The sequence below is a fragment of the Callithrix jacchus genome, chromosome X, assembly GCF_049354715.1.
Source record: "Callithrix jacchus isolate 240 chromosome X, calJac240_pri, whole genome shotgun sequence".
NCBI classification, from domain to species: domain Eukaryota; kingdom Metazoa; phylum Chordata; class Mammalia; order Primates; family Cebidae; genus Callithrix; species Callithrix jacchus.
The window spans coordinates 50,411,098-50,431,679 of record NC_133524.1 but is presented as its reverse complement, the minus strand read 5'-3'; the positions used below and the strand labels follow the sequence as shown (position 1 = coordinate 50,431,679).

At 38.5% G+C, this 20,582-nt stretch overlaps 1 protein-coding gene across 2 annotated transcripts in view; it reads right to left on the bottom strand.

Moving 5' to 3' along the window:
* The window catches only part of CLCN5 (chloride voltage-gated channel 5), a 163,767-nt gene that overhangs the window by 39,671 nt on the left and 103,514 nt on the right, over window positions 1-20,582 (bottom strand). For both annotated transcript variants that reach the window (XM_078363242.1, XM_002762861.6), the window contains exon 4: window positions 16,788-16,934. In XM_078363242.1, the coding sequence (XP_078219368.1) occupies window positions 16,788-16,934 (147 nt within the window). The remainder of the gene's footprint in view (window positions 1-16,787; window positions 16,935-20,582) is intronic.

The following is a 20,582-nucleotide window of genomic DNA, read 5'->3' as shown; positions in this document are numbered from 1 at the left end:
GAAAGGATCAACAAAACTGACAGACTGCTATCCAAGCTAACCAAAAAAAGAAAGAGGAGCACAAATTACCAACATCAGAAATGAAGGAGAAGTCATGACTCCTGATCCCTCAGACATTAAAAGGATAATAAAGAAATACTATGAACACAAATTTTCTAACTTCAGTGAAATGGACCAACTATTTGAAAGACACAAACTACCAAAACTTACACAGGAGAAACAGAAAATCTGAACTACCCCATACCTATTATTATTTTTTCACTGATTAACTGAACATAATTGACATTTATCAACTTCTTCATCCAACAGTAGAATACACAGTCTTCTCAAGTTTATACATATTTTCTAAGATAGATCACATCCTGGGCCACAAAACACATGTTTTAAAAAATTAAAAGATTAGAAATCATACAAATTATGGTCTCTTACCAAAGTGGAATTAAACTAGAAATAAATGACAAAGAAAGCACCAGGCCCACATGGTTTCACTGGCAAGTTCTACCAAACATTTAAAGATCAAATGATACTAATTTTCCCAATCTCTTCCAGAAAATAGTAGTAGAGAGAACACTTCCTAAGGTACTCTATGAGACAAACATTAAACTATACAAAAACCAAATAGAGGCATTACAAGAAAGGAAAAGTACAGCTTAATATCTTTCATGAACACAGATGTAAAAATCCTTTAAATATATTAGAAAATTGAGTTCAGTGTTGTATAATACTAATTATCTCCAACCAAGTGGAATTTATTCCAGGTATGCAAAGCTGGAGCAATATTTCAAAAATCAATGTAATCTACCATAACAATAGGCTAAAAAGAAAAGTCATATGATCTTATCAATTGACAACAAAAAGGCATTTGACATAATTCAATATCCATTCATGATTAAAACTCTCAGCAAGGCCAGGCACAGTGGCTCACACTTGTAATCCCAGCACTTTGGGAGGCCAAGGCGGGCGGATCATGAGGTCAAGAGTTCAAGACCAGACTGGCCAACATGGTGAAACCTGTCTTTACTAAAAAATACAAAAGTTAGCTGGGCATAGTGGCTTGTGCCTGTAATCCCAGCTGCTTGGGAGGCTAAGGTAGGAGAAGTGCTTAAACTGGGACCCAGGAGGCGGAGATTGTCATGAGCCAAGATTGCGCCACTACACTCCAGCCTGGGCTACGGAGTGAGACTCCATCTCAAAAACAAAATGAAACAAAAAAACCTCTCAGTAAAGTAGGAATAATTTCTTCAACTTAATAAAGAACATCTACGAAAAAAGCCCTACAGTTAATATCACACTTAATAGTGAGAAACTAGACTCTTTTCCCCTAAGAGCAGGAACAAGGCTCTCTATTCTGTTCTCTTGGTCTATGCATAATAGACCAACAGATTAACAGGATGTCTTCTCTTACCACTCATCTATTAAATACCTTAGCTAGTGAAATGAGACAAAAGGAATTAAAAAGTATATAGGTCAGAAAGAAAGAAAGAAAACTGTCTTCATTCACAGGTGACATAACTGTCTATGTAGAAAATCCCAAAGAATCCTAAAGAAATCCTGAAGGGGAAAAACCCAACCTCTTGGAACTAAACAACATAGTAAGACTGTAAGATATAAAGTCAATATACAAAAGTCAATTGCTTTCCTTATACCAGTAATGAACTAGAACTGCAAATTTTAAAAAGCAATTACTATTTACAAAAGCCACCCCCCAACTTCAAATTAAATACTTAAAGGTCTAAATCTAAGAAAATACATACAAGATCTATATGCAGAAAACTACAAAACACTGATTAAAAGAAATTAAAGATCTGAATAAACACCCTATGTTCATGAGATATAAAACTCAGTACCATGGAGATGTCAATTCTTCCCAACATCATGTATAGATTCAACACAATCCCAATAGAAACCCAAGCAAGTCATTTTGCAGCTACAATAAACTGATTCTAAAGCTTCTATGGAAAAGCAAAACATCTAGAATATCCAATACAATACTGAAGCTGAACAACTGGTAGCTGAACACTACCTCATTTCAAGATTTACCATAAAGCCACAGTAATCAGGACAGTATGATACTGTCAAAAGAAAAGATGCATAGACCAAGAGATCAGAACAGAGTCCCAAAATAGACCCACACAAATACAGTCAACTAATCTTTAAAGAAGGCACAAAGGCAATTCAGTGGAGAAAGAACACTGTTTTTAACAACCAGTGCTGCAATGACTAGGCATAAGTATGTAAAAAAGAGAATCTAAACAAAGATTTTCCTCCTTTTATAAAAATTAACACAAAATGCACCATTGACCTAAATGTAAAATGCAAAACTATAAAACTTCTGGAAGATAACATAGGAGAAAATCTACATGATTTTGAATTCAGTGATGACTTTTTAGATAAAACACAAATAGCATAATCCAGGAAAGAAAAAAAATAAGTTATTCTTCATTAAAATTAAAAATTCCTGCTTTGCAAAAGCTATTGTAAAGAGAATAAAAAGATAAGCCACAGACTAGGATAAGACATTTACAAAATATATATCTGATAAAGGACTGGTATCCAAAATGCAAAGAACTCAACAATTATAAAAATAAATCCCAATTTAAAAATATGTAAATTAAAACAATGAGATACCACTACATACCTATTAGAATGGCTAAAATCCAAAACACTGAAAATACCAAGGGTGCAGACTAATAAGAACTCTCATTCATAGCTGGTAGGAATGCGAAATGGTATAGCCACTTTGGCAAACAGTTTGGCACATTTTTTTTTTTTTTTTTTTTTTTTACAAAACAAAACACAGGGAGGGAGGGACTCAAGATGGCACAGTGAGAACAACCCAGGATTGAAGCTCTTGGTAAACGTGCAGAGGGTGAGTCAGGGCCGCATTTCCAGACGGATCTTTGTTGCCCACAGAACGGGGAAATTCCCAGGTATAAAAGAGACACAGGATGCCAGGCAGAGGTTTTGGCTGGTGCAGATGGCGGCCGGCGCTGTAGTGCAGCGGCACTCCACAGCACTCCGCACAAAGCGCACTGGTCCAGGTGCCCTGTTGAACCAGCAATCTGAGACTTGAGAGGGCAGATTGGCATATCTATCAGACTGAACGGGACTTGGACAGTGAGCCAGGCCAGGAGATTCCAGGGAAACGGCGTTTGGGGTAGCGCAGTGGGCCAAACAAAATGGCGATTCCAAACGCTCCGGGTGGAGAGTTTCACTGTGGGCACAGCTGAACCCAGGACAGTGCAGCTCGGTGGGGGAGGGGCGTCCACCATTATAGAGGCAATCCGCCCCTACTGAGGAACACGCCCATTGCTGACGCAGCCTGCCGTTGCTGAGGCAACCCACCACAACACAGAGACTCTGCCGCAGGGGGTAGCCCGTGCAGCAGGGTGGAGACCGCAGCAGCAGGGCAGAGCCTGCAGCAACAGGGCGAACCTCACACCAGCAGGGCAGAGCCTCGGCAGGCAAATAGTGACTAGACTGCCTCCTAGCTGGGCAGGACAGCGCAACGGACACTCACAAAAAAAAGCCCCAACCCCCCGAGACAGAGCATCTGAGAAAAAAGGGGTTTTTTAATGAGTTCTGCTGCAGCAGAATTAAACGTAGCAGCCTAACAGCCCTGAATGAACAACAGAGCTCACAGCTCAGCACTCAAGCTCCTATAAAGTACAGACTGTCTCCTCAATCAGCTCCCTGACCCCTCTATATCCAAAAGACTGACATTTGGCAGGCATCATTCTGGGACAAAGATAGCAGAAAAAGAAACTGGTGGCATCCCTCACTGTTCCACAGCTGCTATAGGTGCACCCCAGACAAGGAGGGCCTGGAGTGGACCTCAGCAGTCGTACAGTGGAGGGGCTAGACTGGTAGAAGGAAAACCAAGTAACAGAAATACTTCATCATCAACAACCTGGGTGTCCACTCAGAGACCCAATTGAAAAGTCAGCAACTACTCAGACGACAGGTGAATAAATCCACAAAGATGGGAAGAAACCAGTGCAAAAAGGAGGAAAACACCTGAAACCAGAACACCTCGCCTCTTAGAAAGGACCAAAACTCCTCACCAGCAAGGGAACAAAGCTGGATGGAGAATGACTGTGACAAAATGACGAAATTAGACTTCAGAAGATGGATAATGAGAAACTTCTGTGAGCTATAAGAACATGTTTTAAATCAATGCAAAGAAACTAAGAACCTTGAAAAAAGATTTGAAAAGAGATTTGAGGAAATGATAACAAGAATGGACAACTTAGAGAGGCATATGAATGAATTAAAGGAGATGAAAAACACAATACGAGAACTTCGCGAAGCATGCACAAGTTTCAACAGCTGAATTGACCAAGCAGAAGAAAGAATATCAGAAGTCAAAGATCAACTCAATGAAATAAAACGAGAAACCAAGATCAGAGAAAAAAGTGCAAAAAGGAATGAACAAAGTCTCCAAGAAATGTGGGACTATGTGAAGAGAGCTAACCTATGTTTGATAGGGGTACCAGAAGGTCACAAAGAGAATGAATCCAAGCTGGAAAATACTCTTCAGGACATTATCCAGAAAAATTTCCCCCACCTAGCATGACAGACCAACACTCAAATGCAGGAAATACAGAGAACACCACAAAGATATTCCGCAAGAAGAGCAACCCCAAGGCACATAATCGTCAGATTCAACAAGGTTGAAATAAAGGAGAAAATACTAAGGGCAGCCAGAGAGAAAGGTTGGGTCACCCACAAAGGGAAGCCCATCAGACTCACAGCAGATCTCTCGGCAGAAACACTACAAACCAGAAGAGAGTGGGGGCCAATATTCAACATCCTTAAAGAAAATAACTTTCAACCCAGAATTTCATATCCAGCCAAACTGAGCTTCAGAAGTGAAGGAAAAATAAAATCCTTTGCCAACAAGCAAGTACTCAAGAGAGTTTGTCACCACCAGACCTGCTTTACAAGAGCTCCTGAAAGAGGCACTACACATAGAAAGGAACAACCAGTACCAGCCATTCCAAAAACATATCAAATGCTAAAGAGCATCAACATAATGAAGAATCTAAAACAACTCACGGGCAAAACAGCCAGCTAGCATCAAAATGGTAGTATCAAATTCACACATAACAATATTAACCCTAAATGTAAATGGACTAAATGCACCAATCAAAAGACACAGACTGGTAAATTGGATAAAAAGCCAAAACCCATCCGTGTGCTGTATCCAGGAAACCCATCTCACATGCAAGGATACACAAAGGCTCAAAATAAAGGGATGGAGGAAGATTTACCAAGCAAATGGAGAGCAAAAAAAAACCGGAGTTGCAATTCTCATCTCTGATAAAATAGACTTTAAAGCAACAAAGATCAAAAGAGACAAAGAAGGCCATTACATAATGGTAAAAGGATCGATACAACAAGAAGAGCTAACGATCCTAAACATATATGGACCCAATACAGGAGCACCCAGGTACATAAGTCAAGTTCTTAATGACTTACAAAGAGACTTAGACTCCCACACAACAATAGTGGGAGACTTTAACACTCCACTGTCAATATTAGACAGACCAACCAGACAGAAAATCAACAAGGATATCCAGGGCTTGAACTCAGACCTGGAACAAGCAAACCTGATAGACATTTACAGAACTCTCCACCCCAAATCCACAGAATAGACATTCTTCTCAGCACCACATCACACCTACTCTAAAATTGACCACATAATTCGATGTAAAGCACTCCTCAGCAAATGCAAAACCACCGAAATCATAACAAACAGTCTCTCAGACCATAGTGTAATCAAGTTAGAACTCAGAATTCAGAAACCAACCCAGAACCTCACAGCTTCATGGAAACTGAACAACTGGCTCTTGAATGTTGACTGGATAAACAATGAAATGAAGGCAGAAATAAAGAAGTTCTTCGAAACCAATGAGAATGAAGACACAACATGCCAGAATCTCTGGGACACATTTAAAGCAGTCTCTAGAGGAAAATATGTAGCAATAAGTGCCCATATGAGGAGAATGGAGAGATCCAAAATTGACACCCTATCGTCAAAATTGAAAGAGCTAGAGGAGCAAGACCAAAAATACTCAAAACCCAGCAGAAGACAAGAAATAACTAAGATCAGAGCTGAACTGAAGGAGATAGAGACACGAAAACCCCTTCAAAAAAATCAATAAATCCAAGAGCTGGTTTTTTGAAAAGATCAACAAAATAGACCACTAGCCAGACTGATTAAAAAGAAAAGAGAGAACAACCAAATAGATGCAATAAAAAATGATAAAGGGGAAATCACCACAGATTCCACAGAAATTCAAACCATCATCAGAGAATATAACAAACAACTCTATGCACATAAACCTGGAAGAAATGGATAAATTCCTGGACTCCTGTGTCCTCCCAAGCCTAAACCAGGAGGAAGCTGAAACTACGAATAGACCAATAACAAGGTCAGAAGTCGAGGCAGCAATTAAGAGCCTACCACACAAAAAAAGCCCAGGTCCAGATGGGTTCACAGTCGAATTCTACCAGACACACAAAGAGGAGCTGGTACCATTCCTTCTGAAACTATTCCAAATAATCCAAAAAGAGAGAAGCCTTCCCAAAACATTTTATGAGACCAATATCATCCTGATAACAAAACCCGGCAGAGACCCAACAAGAAAAGAAAACTTCAGGCCAATATCCATGATGAACATAGATGCAAAAATCTTCAATAAAATATTGGCAAGCCGATTGCAACAGCAAATCAAAAAACTTATCCATCATCATCAAGTAGGTTTCATCCCAGGGATGCAAGGCTGGTTCAACATACGCAAGTCTATAAACGTAATTCACCACATAAACAGAACCAAAAACAAAACCCACATGATTATCTCAATTAATGCAGAGAAGGCATTTGACAAAATTCAACAGCCCTTTATGCTAAAAACCCTCAATAAACTCAGTATCGATGGAACGTATCTCAAAGCAGTAAAAGCAATTTACGACAAACCAACAGCCAATATCATACTGAATGGACAAAAACTGGAAGCATTCCCTTTGACATCTGGCACTAGACAAGGATGCCCTCTCTCACCACTCCTATTCAATATAGTACTAGAAGTTCTAGCCAGAGCAATCAGGCAAGAAAAAGAAATAAAGGGTATTCAAATAGGAAAGGTGGAAGCCAAATTGTCTCTATTTGCAGACGACATGATAGTATACCTAGAAGACCCCATCGCCTCAGCCCAAAAACTCCTGAAACTGATAAGTAACTTCAGCACAGTCTCAGGATATAAAATCAATGTGCAAAAATCACAAGCATTCCTCTACACCAATAACAAACTCAAAGAAAGCCAAACCAAGAACGAACTGCCATTCACAATTGCTACAAAAAGAATAAAATACCTAGGAATACAACTCACAAGGAACGTAAGGGACCTCTTCAAGGAAAACTACAAACCACTGCTCAACGAAATCAGAGAGGACACAAACAGATGGAGAAACATTCCATGTTCATGGTTAGGAAGAATCAATATCGTGAAAATTGCTATACTGCCCAAAGTAATTTACAGAATCAACGCTATTCCCATCAAGCTACCATTGACTTTCTTCACAGAACTGGAAAAAACCACCATGAACTTCATATGGAACCAAAAGAGAGCCCGCTTAGCCAAGTCAATTCTAAGCAAAAAGAACACAGCGGGGGGCATCACACTTCCAGATTTCAAACTATACTACAAGGCTACAGTAATCAAAACAGCATGGTACTGGTACCAAAACAGACATATAGACCAATGGAACAGAACAGAGGCATCGGAGGCAACACAACATATCTACAACCATACAATCTTTGATAAACCTAACAAAAACAAGCAATGGGGAAAGGATTCCCTGTTTAGTAAATGGTGTTGGGAAAACTGGCTAGCCATGTGCAGAAAGCAGAAACTGGACCCCTTCCTGACACCTTACACTAAAATTAACTCCAGATGGATTAAAGACTTAAACATAAGACCTGGCAGCATAAAAACCCTGGAAGGAAATCTAGGCAAAACCATCTAGGACATAGGAATAGGCAGGGACTTCATGACCAAAACACCAAAAGCATTGGCAACAAAAGCCAAAATAGACAAATGGGACCTAATCAAACTCCACAGCTTCTGCACAGCAAAAGAAACAGTCACTAGAGTGAATCGGCAACCAACAGAATGGGAAAAAATTTTTGCACTTTACCCATCTGACAAAGGGCTGATATCCAGAATTTACAAAGAACTCAAACAGATTTACAGGAAAAAAACAAACAAGCCCATTCAAAAATGGGCAACGGATATGAACAGACACTTTACAAAAGAAGACATATATGAGGCCAACAATCATATGAAAAAATGCTCATCCTCACTGGTCATCAGAGAGATGCAAATCAAAACCACATTGAGATACCATCTCACACCAGTTAGAATGGCGATCATCAAAAAATCTGGAGACAACAGATGCTGGGGAGGCTGTGGAGAAAAAGGAACACTTTTACACTGTTGGTGGGAGTGTAAATTAGTTCAACCATTGTGGAAGACAGTGTGGCGATTCCTCAAGACCTTAGAAATAGAAATTCCATTAGACCCAGCAATCCCATTACTGGGTATATATCCAAAGGACTATAAGTCATTCTACTATAAGGACACATGCACACGAATGTTCATTGCAGCACTGTTTACAATAGCAAAGACCTGGAATCAACCCAAATGCCCATCGATAATAGACTGGATTGAGAAAATGTGGCACATATACACCATGGAATATTATGCAGCAATCAGAAATGATGAGTTCGTGTTGTTTGTAGGGACATGGATGAATCTGGAGAACATCATTCTGAGCAAACTGACACAAGAACAGAAAATGAAATACCACATATTCTCACTCATAGGCGGGTGATCAAAAATGAGAACACATGGACACAGGGAGGGGAGTACTAAACACTGGGGTCTATTGGGGGGAAAGGGGGAGGGCCAGCAGGGGGGGAGCTGGGGAGGGATAGCCTGGGGAGAAATGCCAAATGTGGGTGAAGGGGAGAAAGGAAGCAAAACACACTGCCATGTGTGTACCTATGCAACTGTCTTGCATGTTCTTCACATGTACCCCAAAACCTAAAATGCAATAAAAAATTTAAAAAAACACACAGTCTTACCATATGACCCAACAATTACACCCCTAAATACTTACTTGACTTGAAAATTTATTTCAACATAAAAACCTGCACACAGATGTTTGTAACAACTTCATTCATAATTGCCCCCAACAGGAAGTAACCAAGATGTCCTTCAGTAGGTAAATGGATAAACAAACAGTAGTATATACAGACAATGGAATACCATTCAGCAATAAGAAGGAATGAACAATAAATCCACACAAAGACATGGATGCATCTTAAAACATATTGGTAAGTGAAAGAAGGTAGTCTGAAAAGGTTATATTCTGTATGATTTCTTTTATGTGATATTATGGGAAAGGCAAATTTATGGAGGCAAAAACAAGTCAGTGGTTTCCAAGGCTCAGAGAAAAAGGGCTTGAATAGGTAACGCACAGGGGATTCGTTAAGGCAATGAAACTATTCTACATGATACTGTAATAGTGGATGCACTATACATTTATCAAAACCTATAGAACTTCACCGCACAAAGAATGAACCTTAATGGTCATTCTTTTAAAATTTATAAGAAATCATTTAGGAGACTGAAGATTCCAGGATAGAATGCAGCATGTGAAAAAAGAATCGAACTATGTATTATGAAACAGCCTCACTAAAAGGGATAAGGGGGGAAAGTGCTGACCCACAAAACTGTGGAAATGAATAAAATTTGTAACACTAAAGCAAAAGGAATGATGTTTAGTGTTTAGAGATGATAAACACTACTCTTGATAAAGTTGCCTCTTGTGGAGGGTAAGGGTTAACAATTCTGAAACCACTATACATGTACAGTAATGCATTGCTTAATGATGGGGATACATTCTGAGAAATGTGTTGTTAGGTAATTTCATCATCATGCAAACATCACAGAGCATACTTACATAAATCTAGATGGTCTAGCCTACTACACACCTGGACTGTATGGTACAGCCTATTGCTCCTAGGCTAGAAACCCATATATCATGTTACTGTACTGAATACTGTAGTCAACTGTAACACAATGATAAATATGTGTCTAAACATAGAAAAAGTTCAGTTAAAATTTGATACTATCTATACTACAAATTATTAAAATGTGGCATCATCTATGTAGTCCGTAGTTGACCAAAATGTCATTATGCAGCATGTGACTATATACCAGAAGTGAACAGTTAAGCAACAGACGGTGAGTGGTAGAAACCAGGTTTCTCACTGTTGGAGTAGGGGGTTACAGACAAGCAAAGGGAAGAGGTTAGAGTGATCCATGTGGTGATAGGTTAGAATCAGAGACATCAGTATGATCTCATATTTAGCTTACTGAAGATATAGGTGGTTACATATAGATATATTCATAGATATGTATGGATGTGTGTGAGTGTGTGTATATATATGCCTCAGTAGAAAGGGGCATACCTAGTGCCAATATCACGGTTTCTAATACCATTCTCCAATAAAAGGAACAAGGGTTACTTGGAGAAATATCTGATTTTAGCACTAGGGCAGGAAACATATAATATGAGCCTAGAGCATATTGTAGTGCCAAAAAAATAAGGATATGCTCAAAAAAGACTCCACAATGATAGGAGTTTGTCAAAGGGAAATGGAGCTCCCAATAGCCAAAGCTGGAAAAATTTGAGCAACAAAATGAAGTAGTAACGGATTATAACTTAAAGTACAAAATAAATAAGCCATACTGATATAAATGATTTAATAAATAGGAGAGAAAAGACAAATCTCCCATGCAGAAGAATTCCAAATAATTTCTGTAGATATTTCACTCAGATGGAGGTGAAACAATTTCCTAGTCCTATGTGTGATCTAAACCAGGGGGTCCCCAACCCCTGGGCCCTGGACTGATACCAGTCTATGCCCTATTAGGAACCAGTCCACACAGCAGGAGGTGAGCGGATGGCAAGCAAGCATTACTGCCTGAACTCTGCCTCCTGTCAGATCAGTGGCAGCATTAGATTCTCAGAGGAGCATGAACCCTTTTTGTGAAATGCGCATGTGAGGGATTTAGGTTGCACACCCCTTTTGAGAATTAATGCCTGATGATCTGAGGTGGAACAGTTTCATCTCAAAACCATCCTCACCCCCCAACCGCTGGTTTCATTGAAGATGAAATTGTCTTCCATGAAACTGGTCCCTGTCCCTGGTGCCAAAAATGTTGGGGACTGCTGGTCTACACAGTGACTTCCTTCTGAAGAGTCCAGTATGGAAAGGGAAAAAAATAGCTTTACAGTGGATAAACCTGGCAAACATTACACCTCAGCCAGGTAATCGAGGTCAACATCAACAGTGATAAGTTATACTGATGGTACGTACTCCTTAATAAGACATAATGAGAAAGACATTTCAACTCTGTGGTCTTCATCTCCAAAATTCCAGTGTAATCATGAGAAAAACATCAGATAAATCCCAATTGAGAGACATTCTATGAAATACCTGACCAGTACCCTTCAAAACTGTTAAGATCGTCAAAAACAAGGAAAGTCTGAGAAACTGTCACAGCCAAGAGGAGACCTTAGGCTCCTTAGAGACATGATGAATATGTAATATAGTACCCTGGATACGACATTCAGGTAAAAACTAAGTAAATCTGAAGAAATTATGTCCTTTCACTAATAAAAAAACAAAAGTAAGTGGAGGAAAGATTAGAGGATATCAGTTCTAAAATTTGGCCGTTTTCCTAATTAAGTAACCTAAATGAACCCTGTGGACATCATCATAGGTTTCATTTTAAAGATTCGGCATATTAAACTGATGTGGTTTATAGCCCCGTAGAGCTTTCCATATGGGTCATTTTTTTTTTAAGTTCAAAAATCAGCAATAACAATTGCCATTTTTCCAGGCTAAAGTGTTTAGGGAAGTTCAAGTGTTTCAAAATACCTTTTCTTTTCCTCCCCACACAATCCACACAGTTGCTCTAGTCAGATAGCTTTGGGGAAGCCTAATGAAGGTGATGATAGTAAATTTCTCCATGAGCTGGAACCCCAGACACTTTACTTTGTTTTCAGTTTTTCTCTGGAGGAAAAGTATGACATTTTTTTTACAGTATGGCAAAACAAATAGAAATGTTTTGCAATTTACTTCGCAAATTTCAAATACCCTCAGGTTTCTTATTCTACCACATTTGAATATTAAGACTTTTTTTTCTCCTCTGGGATTTTGGTAGGTTATGTTGAAACTCATCAGATGGTATGGGGGAACACAGCCTACCCAATATGATGCTTTGGCTATGAAGTCATCCCTGACTCTTTTCTATTTTACTTCCCATATCTAATTGATCTTATTGATTCCTCCTCTAAAATTTGTCCATAACTTATTTCTTCCTCTACATTCTTGCTGTCTTCATTCAGGTCTTGTGATCTTTTGCCAAGATTCTAAAAAAACAAGTTTCACTCACTGGTCTTTCGTCTCCAACCTACACTTTCCCTCGAGCCACCTTCCACACTGCCAAAAACTCTCTAAAACTCAAATGTGATCATATCATTCCTCTGCTTTTAAGTCATTTGATGGTGCTTTGGTTACAAATGAGGTCGAAAACTGTACACAATCTGGACCCCACCTAGATTTCTAACTAGATCTCCTCCTACCCTAGTCCCTGCAGTCTTCCTTCTTGCTCCAACTGCCACTACCCTTCCCACCCCAGGAGCCTTAGACCTCAGATACACACACTCTGCTTCTTGAATATAAAAGGCTCTCTGACACTTCTGTACCTTTACCTGTGTTGCTCTCTCTGCCAGGAATGTCTCCTCATTCAACAGTTAGGGAGTAGCAAGGCACACTAGGTAGAAAGACAAGGAGGTGAGGAAAAAAAAGGGAATCAAAGAGCATTACTAAAACAGCATAGTGCTAGGCTCTTATCTGGGTGTTCCATAAATATCAAATGAATAAATAAATGAATGAATGAATGCACTGCTGACCATAAGGTAAAGGCTGCAGATGCAGGCAAATGAGAACAGATGGACTATGAGAACAGCTCTCTATGTTTTTCTGTTACTCTAACTCTTTTTCTATTTCCTCCACCTTCTTTCAGGTCTCCATGTTTATGTTTCTTCTAATTTACAGACTACTATAACACTACCTCAGATGCATTTAACCATGCCATGCATAATTTATTCATTCATTCCTCATAAATCAAGCCCTCTAGCCATCTGGAAAACAAGAACCACTTTTACTGCCTTTCAATCCCCTTCTCACTAATCTTTTTAGTACATGCTATTGTGCCTGGTACAAAATGTAGTATTTTATGCAATTTCACCACTGAGTATCAAGGACATTGTAACCTTTCTGTTGTTGTCTTTATTAAGAAATCCCACGTGAAAACATTAAATAAAGTAGAAGCAATTAGAAAGCAAAGCAAGAAAGTTATATGACTGCAGAGTGGGCTGTAAGTGGGCTGACTTTCATGTATGGCTCATGAAAAGCAGCCTCATTATTTTATGGTTAGATTTTGTAAACTAGAAGCAGTAATTCTCCTGTAAAGGCTAATGAAAAGTGATGGACTATTCATGTGAAAATACATTAGACAATCATAGGTCATGTCAAAATCTCATTCTGCTTCAGTTTTCTAGTCTATGAAATGGGAATAATACAAAGTAAGTTGCTCCAATCATCTACTGAGAGCAACATGAACACACAAAAAATATTTTGCAGTTATAGATGATGGATGATACCATTTTCTATTAGAAGCAACAGTGATAACTAACTACTCTGGTTCAACCAGAGGCTTTAGAGGTAGCTAATGTAAGCTTATGGATCTCCCTAACTGACCACTTCACTAAAGTCAGCAATTGGTATAACTGACTCAATATGGTTATAACTACACATAAGTGGAAGCAATATGCTAACACAGTTCTCTTTTGTGGAAGTAGGTAGATGACCACTAAATACAACACCATGAGTACCTTTCCTTTATGAACTTTAAATTCAGGGGCCTTCTCCTACTGTCGCTTTCCTGACATATCTTTCTTCCCAAGGCAAATTCCTTGTTTTTCTTTTTAACCTGTGGCTTTTATATTGGTATGTTCATTCCAAATTAGTCACCTCCTCAGAGAAACCTTCCCTGACCTTCCTAACTAAAGTGTTATTCCTCAATTATAATCCATTGTCATTCTGTATATTTTCATCCTGGTACTTATCACAGTGAGTAATTAACTAAGTAACTATTTACTTGTTTACTGTCCTCCCCAACTAGATCTACACTCCAGGTCAATATTTGTCTTAATCCCACCACTGTATCCCCCGTGCCTACAATAGTGCCTGGTTCACAGCAGGTGCTCTAAAACTATTTGATGAATGAATTGATGAAGGAGTTTCATTCTCACAGTGACAAACTCATTAGCACATTCAAGGCCCCAACTAAGCTATCTGGATTTATAATCTGCCTTTTTATACCTCCATATATTATGCCTGTTGATATCTCTGTAAAAGCATGCTTTCTGCCTAAAGTGTTCTTGCTACCAAATAACTAATCTTTCAAGATCTTGCTCCAAAACACCTTTTCTATGAAATCTCCAGTCCTTCACAGACACACACACACACACACACACACACACACACACACACAATATTTATTCTGCTTGAGATGGAGATGTGTCCCCAGGCTGGAGAGCAGTGGCACGATCTCGGCTTACTGCAACCTCCGCCTCCCAGGTTCAAGTGATTCTTCTGCCTCAGCCTCCCGAGTAGCTGGGATTACAGGTGTGCACCACCACGCCCAGCTAATTTTTGTATTTTTAGTAGTGACGGGGTTTCACTATGTTGGCCAGGATGGTTTCGATCTCTTGATCTGCCAGCCTTGGCCTCCCAAAGTGCTGGGATTACAGGCATGAGCCACTGTACCTGCCAGCTATTCTGCTAAATTCCTATAAAAGCTATAGCACTTATGATACAGGGTTGCAGCAATAATAATAATAAATGATACTGAACATGTTATTGAGCACTTAACTCTATGCCAGGTATACTTATGTGCACTATATATGTATTATCTCATCTAATCCTGAAAACAACTCTAAGGAATAGGTACTATCATATGTATTTATGTGGCTTTTTAGCTAACTATAATAACTTCATGAAGGCGGGGATGGTGTCTTCAAGCCTTGCTAATTTCCAGAGCTCAGCAAAATGTCTACAATGTCATATGTACTTAATATGAATTTGCTAAATAATGAATTTGACAGCAGTTTCTTGTCCTCTTTCTACTTTGAGAATGGCAATCCCAGTTAAAGAACCAGACGGTAGTTTTAAAGTATTATACTAATTAATCTTAAAGTGATACTATCCTTTTTAAGTATAATAAGGAATTCAGAAGTCACAAAGGAAAGGGGCAATATACCTGGCTAAATAAACATTTTAAATGTCTGTAAATTAAAAAAAACAAAGTTAAAAAAGACAAACTAGAAGTGGATAAAATACATTAAACCTATATCAGACAAAAGAGTAATAATAGTATATGAAAGACTCTGATAAAGAAATAAAAAGAAATAATCGGTCCATTAGAAAAATAGAACATCACATGAACAGGAAACTTCCAGAGAAATAAATTGAAATAGTCTGTAAACATATAAAAATATGCCCAACCTAATTAATTAAAAAATGAAAATTGAAATAATGAGAATTATTTATCCTATCATATTGTAAAGATGAAAAAAGAATGATAATGTCAGCACTGGTAAGGTTGTGAGGAAATACACACTCTCATACACTCATGTGACAAAAATGCTCTCAAATGCTTACAAGAGATAGATACAAGATTGTTTGTTGCAGCATCATTTGTAATAGCAAAAGATCAGAAACAACTGAAGTGTGCATCAATAGAAGCTTGGTTAAATAAACCATGGCACAAACATACCATGAAATTGTATTCAGCCATTGAAAAGAATATGTAGATAGGTAACAGATAACCAAGGAGGGGAATTTTAAGTTTACAAATGTACTCCAGTTAATAAAAAATCCAAATCCAATTATAGAAAGAGGAAAGGATTTCAACATACACTTCATCAAACATATATAAGGTGGGCAAATATGCACATGAAATGCTATTTCACATCATTGGCCATTAAAGATATTAAATTGAGACCATGTTGAAATAACACTACATACCTATTATAATAGAATGGCCAAAATACCAAGTGCTGTTAAGGATGCAGAGCAAGTGGAACTCTCATACATAGCTAGTTCAGATGCAAAATGGTACCGGCACTCTGGAAAATGGTTTGTGAGTTTCTTATAAGTTAAACATATTTACCATACGATTCAGTGATCCTATTCCTGGGTATACTACTCAGCAAGAAAAAGAAATGAAAAACTTAGATAAATCTCCAAGGCATTCATCTGAGTGAAAGAAGTCAGTCTGAAGAAGTGACATACTATGTGACTCCATGTATATAACATCATTGAAAAACAAAAACTATAGAAACAGAGAAAAAGATCACTGGTACCAGGGGTTAGGGAGGAAGGAGGGCTGACTGCAAAGGAGTAGCAAGAGGGAATTCTTTAGGGAGCTGAACTGTTCTGTATCCTGTTACTGGTAATTACCAGAATCTAGCCATGTGTTAAAAGCTCACAGGACTATGTGCCAGAAAATCAATAAATTTTACTGTACATAAATCTTTTAAAAATTAAGGTAAATTATCATCACCAGTAATGATACCTTCTACTTCTCGGTCTAAGGGAGGAACATCATCTCTCATGGAGAAATCCATAGCAGACCCTGGAATGTCCATCAAGTCTTCATCACTGGAGCTGTTCTGGAAGCTACTAAAACTCCCTTGCTGAAAGCCTCTGTTATCCATGGCACCTGTGCAGAAAGAAAAATAGGAGGTTTATAACAACGATCTTCAAGTCCCTTTGAACCATTTTGAAGTATACAATTCCATAGCACTGAGTATACTTACAATGTGCAACCATCACCACTAACCATTTCCAGAACTCTTTCAACATCCCAAACAGAAACTCTGTACCCAGCAAACAGTAACTCCCCACCCCCTAGGCCCTGGTAACCTTTATTATACTTTTTGTCTCTAGAGATTTGCTGATTCTGGATATTTCATATAAATGAAATCACACAATATGTGACACTTTTCGTCTGGTTTCTTTCAATTAGCATAGTATTTTCAACATCCATCCATGTTATAGCATGTATCAGCACTTATGACTAGATATTATTTCCTTGTATGGATAGATCACATTTTGTTTATTCATCAGTTGATAAACATCTGGGTAATTTTCACCTTTTGGGTTGGCATTTAGTCTTATGTCTTCTTTCATGCTCTTACATGAACATATTCATGTAAACTAAATATATTCAGTTACCCTCTAGATATAATTACCTCTAGCATTACCATGTAGTTGATGGCAATTTTTTGAGAACCATTCTAATGAGCATAAAACCAAATGAAGGCATGTGTACAAATATAACGGTAGTTCACAAGTAATCAACTGAAATAAAAACTAGACATCACTGTTGAGAAATGTGCTGGCCATTTGGGAATGGAAAAAAATTATCTTTTTTTATTTCATTTTAGGTTTTGGAGTACATGTGAAGAACATGTAAGATTGTTGCACAGGTACACACATGGCAGTGTGGTTTGCTGCCTTCCTCCCCATCGCCTCTATCTGTCATTTCTCCCCATGTTATCCCTCCCCAACTCCCTGTTGTCCCTCTGCTATTCCCCACCAACAGACCCCAGTGTGTGATGCTCCCCTCCCTGTGTCCATGTGTTCTCATTGTTCAACACCCACCTATGAGTGAGAACATGCGGTCCTTGATTTTCTGTTGTTGTGTCAGTTTGCTGAGAATGATGGTTTCCAGGTTCATCCATGTCCCTACAAAGGACACAAACTCATCGTTTTTTATGGCTGCATAGTATTCCATGGTGTATATGTGCCACATTTTCCCTGTCCAGTCTATCATCGATGGGCATTTGGGTGGGTTTCAAGTCTTTGCTATTGTAAACAGTGCCACAATGAACATTCATGTGCATGTGTCCTTATAATAGAATGATTTATAATCCTTTGGATATATATCCAGTAATGGGATTGCTGGGTCAAATGGAATTTCTATTTCTAGGTCCTATTCCTCTGACTCTCCCAGACCTCTTAATGCAGTGTACATACACAGAAATACTAGTTGACCAACATGGGGAAAAGAAACATAGTGTGCCATTCAATGCTGTTCTTAAGAATTTAATTTTAAAAGTGAAAAATTTTCTTCATCCCAAGCGTAATCCTTCAGATTATAAATTTTAATGGCCAGGTGCAGCAGCTCATACCTGTAATCCCAGCACTTTGGGAAGCTGAGGCGGGTGGATTATTTGAGGTCATGAGTTCAAGACCAGCCTGACCAGCATGGTGAAATCCCATCTCTACTATAAATAAATATGAATTAGCCAGGTGTGGTGGCACATGCCTGCAGTCCCAGTTACTTGGGAGGCAGGAGAATCATTTGAACCCAGGAGGTGGAGGTTGCAGTGAACTGAGATTGTGCCATTGCACTCCAGCCTGGGCAACAAGAGCAAAACTCCATCCCCCCAAAAAAATTACTTAAAAGTATTAGTGTACTGATTTATTCATTTAGTTTTTGAAAGCATTATGGCCAACTTTACGCAGGCCCACCCTCCCTATTTTTTAAATGAAATCTTCAAAAATCATGGCCAGTAAAGTTCTACTGAATTACACAAATATTATTTGTTTTAAAGTTTCCAACTCTTTTAAGAAACTTCTTGTCCTAGGTTGTCAGAACTAAGTGTGATGAATGTGGTAAAAAACAAATACGATAAATTAAGTAAGAGGCCTTAAATATTTAGCATAAAGGAGAAAGAACCAACATTTACCAGGTACCTGTCAATTTCTAGGCACTGGGCTATGTGCTTAAAATGAATTATTTCCTTTAATTTTTTCCTACATTCCTATGCTATGGCATTATCACTCCTAGTACAGGTAAAGAAACAGAAAGCTGAGAGAGGCTAACTTGCCCAGTTAGTGTTTTCTTATTTTTTTTTTTAAAGTTAAGGTCCAAATCATGTATTCAATTTCATAATACCTCATTTGTGATAAAGATGCCAGCTTGATTGAAGTGTGAGTGACATTTACGAACACCTACTATTATGAATCATTGTGGGATAGTGGGTCAGATAGAAAAATGATGCTGAATAGGCCAGATGAGATGACGACTGAGAGGCAAAGACTTGGGCATTAACAACATCAAGGTGATGATTGAAACTAAGAGAACAGATAATCCAAGGGAAATTTCCTGTATAAATGTTTGAGGTGATGGATATGCTAATTACTCTGATTTGATCATTACACAAAGTATACATGTATTGAAACATCACACTGTACCCCATGAATATGTACAATTATATGTCAATTAAAAATAAAATTAAAAAAGGCAATCTCAATGTTCTTCTTTAGTATGCACAAATAACTTGAAATCTGTGTAAATGTGAACTGAATGATAGGTTATACTGGAACGCTACCATGCATATATGATGATATATGGTCAGGTAGGGAAGGATACAAAGTTACCCCAAGATACTAATAATGTACAAAATTATTGACCATAAAACCATTTCCTCAACTACAAGAGCTAACCTTGATATGTGGATCAAATGGGTGTTGGGATACTAAAAAGCCATGTTTTACAGCCTCAGCCAAGATCCCTTGCTGCTTATCCATCCAACTTTGCTGGACTTTTCTGCCTTTCATTATCCTGGTTTCTTCAATGCCTTTCCCCTGAGAAGACTCTCAGTAAAGCACTCACACAAAATTCTGTCTCTGCTTCTGCTTCTAGGGAACCAGGCCTATTACAGGATCGTTAGCAGGTTTTTTTCTATTACCAATAACACAAACGTAAATCGACTCTGTCTTTCTTCCCTCCTGTCATTCAGGAAGAAGTGCCTTTACTTTTTATTTCAGAAAAAAATTGGCTGGGCATGGTGGATTATGCTGGTAATCCCAGCACTTTGGGAGGCCGAGGCGGACAGATCATGAGGTCAGGAGTTTGAGACCAGCTTGATCAACATGGTGAAACCCCATCTCTACTAAAAAAACAAAAGTTAGCCAGGCATGGTGGCCCCCACCTGTAATCCCAGCTACTCAGGAGGCTGAGGCAGGAGAATCGCTTGAACCCAGGAGGCAGAGGTTGCAGTGAGCCGAGATCTCACCACTGCACTCCAGCCTGCGCAACAGAACGAGACTCCATCTCAGAAAAAAATTAAAAAAGAAAAAGAAAAAACATCTTTCATTCTGTGTTTATGTTGGTCAGATTAAGAGTACATCCAAAAGCATCTTTAGTTTGGGCTTTCGGGCATATGCTGGCTCATATAAGTTCATTTTCTTTTATAATGATGAAAATATTTTGTCTGCTTTACAAATAACTGTACTTTATAGTGAATATTGCAACACACAACAGGTATAAGATCAGCAAACATTGTTGGGTAATATT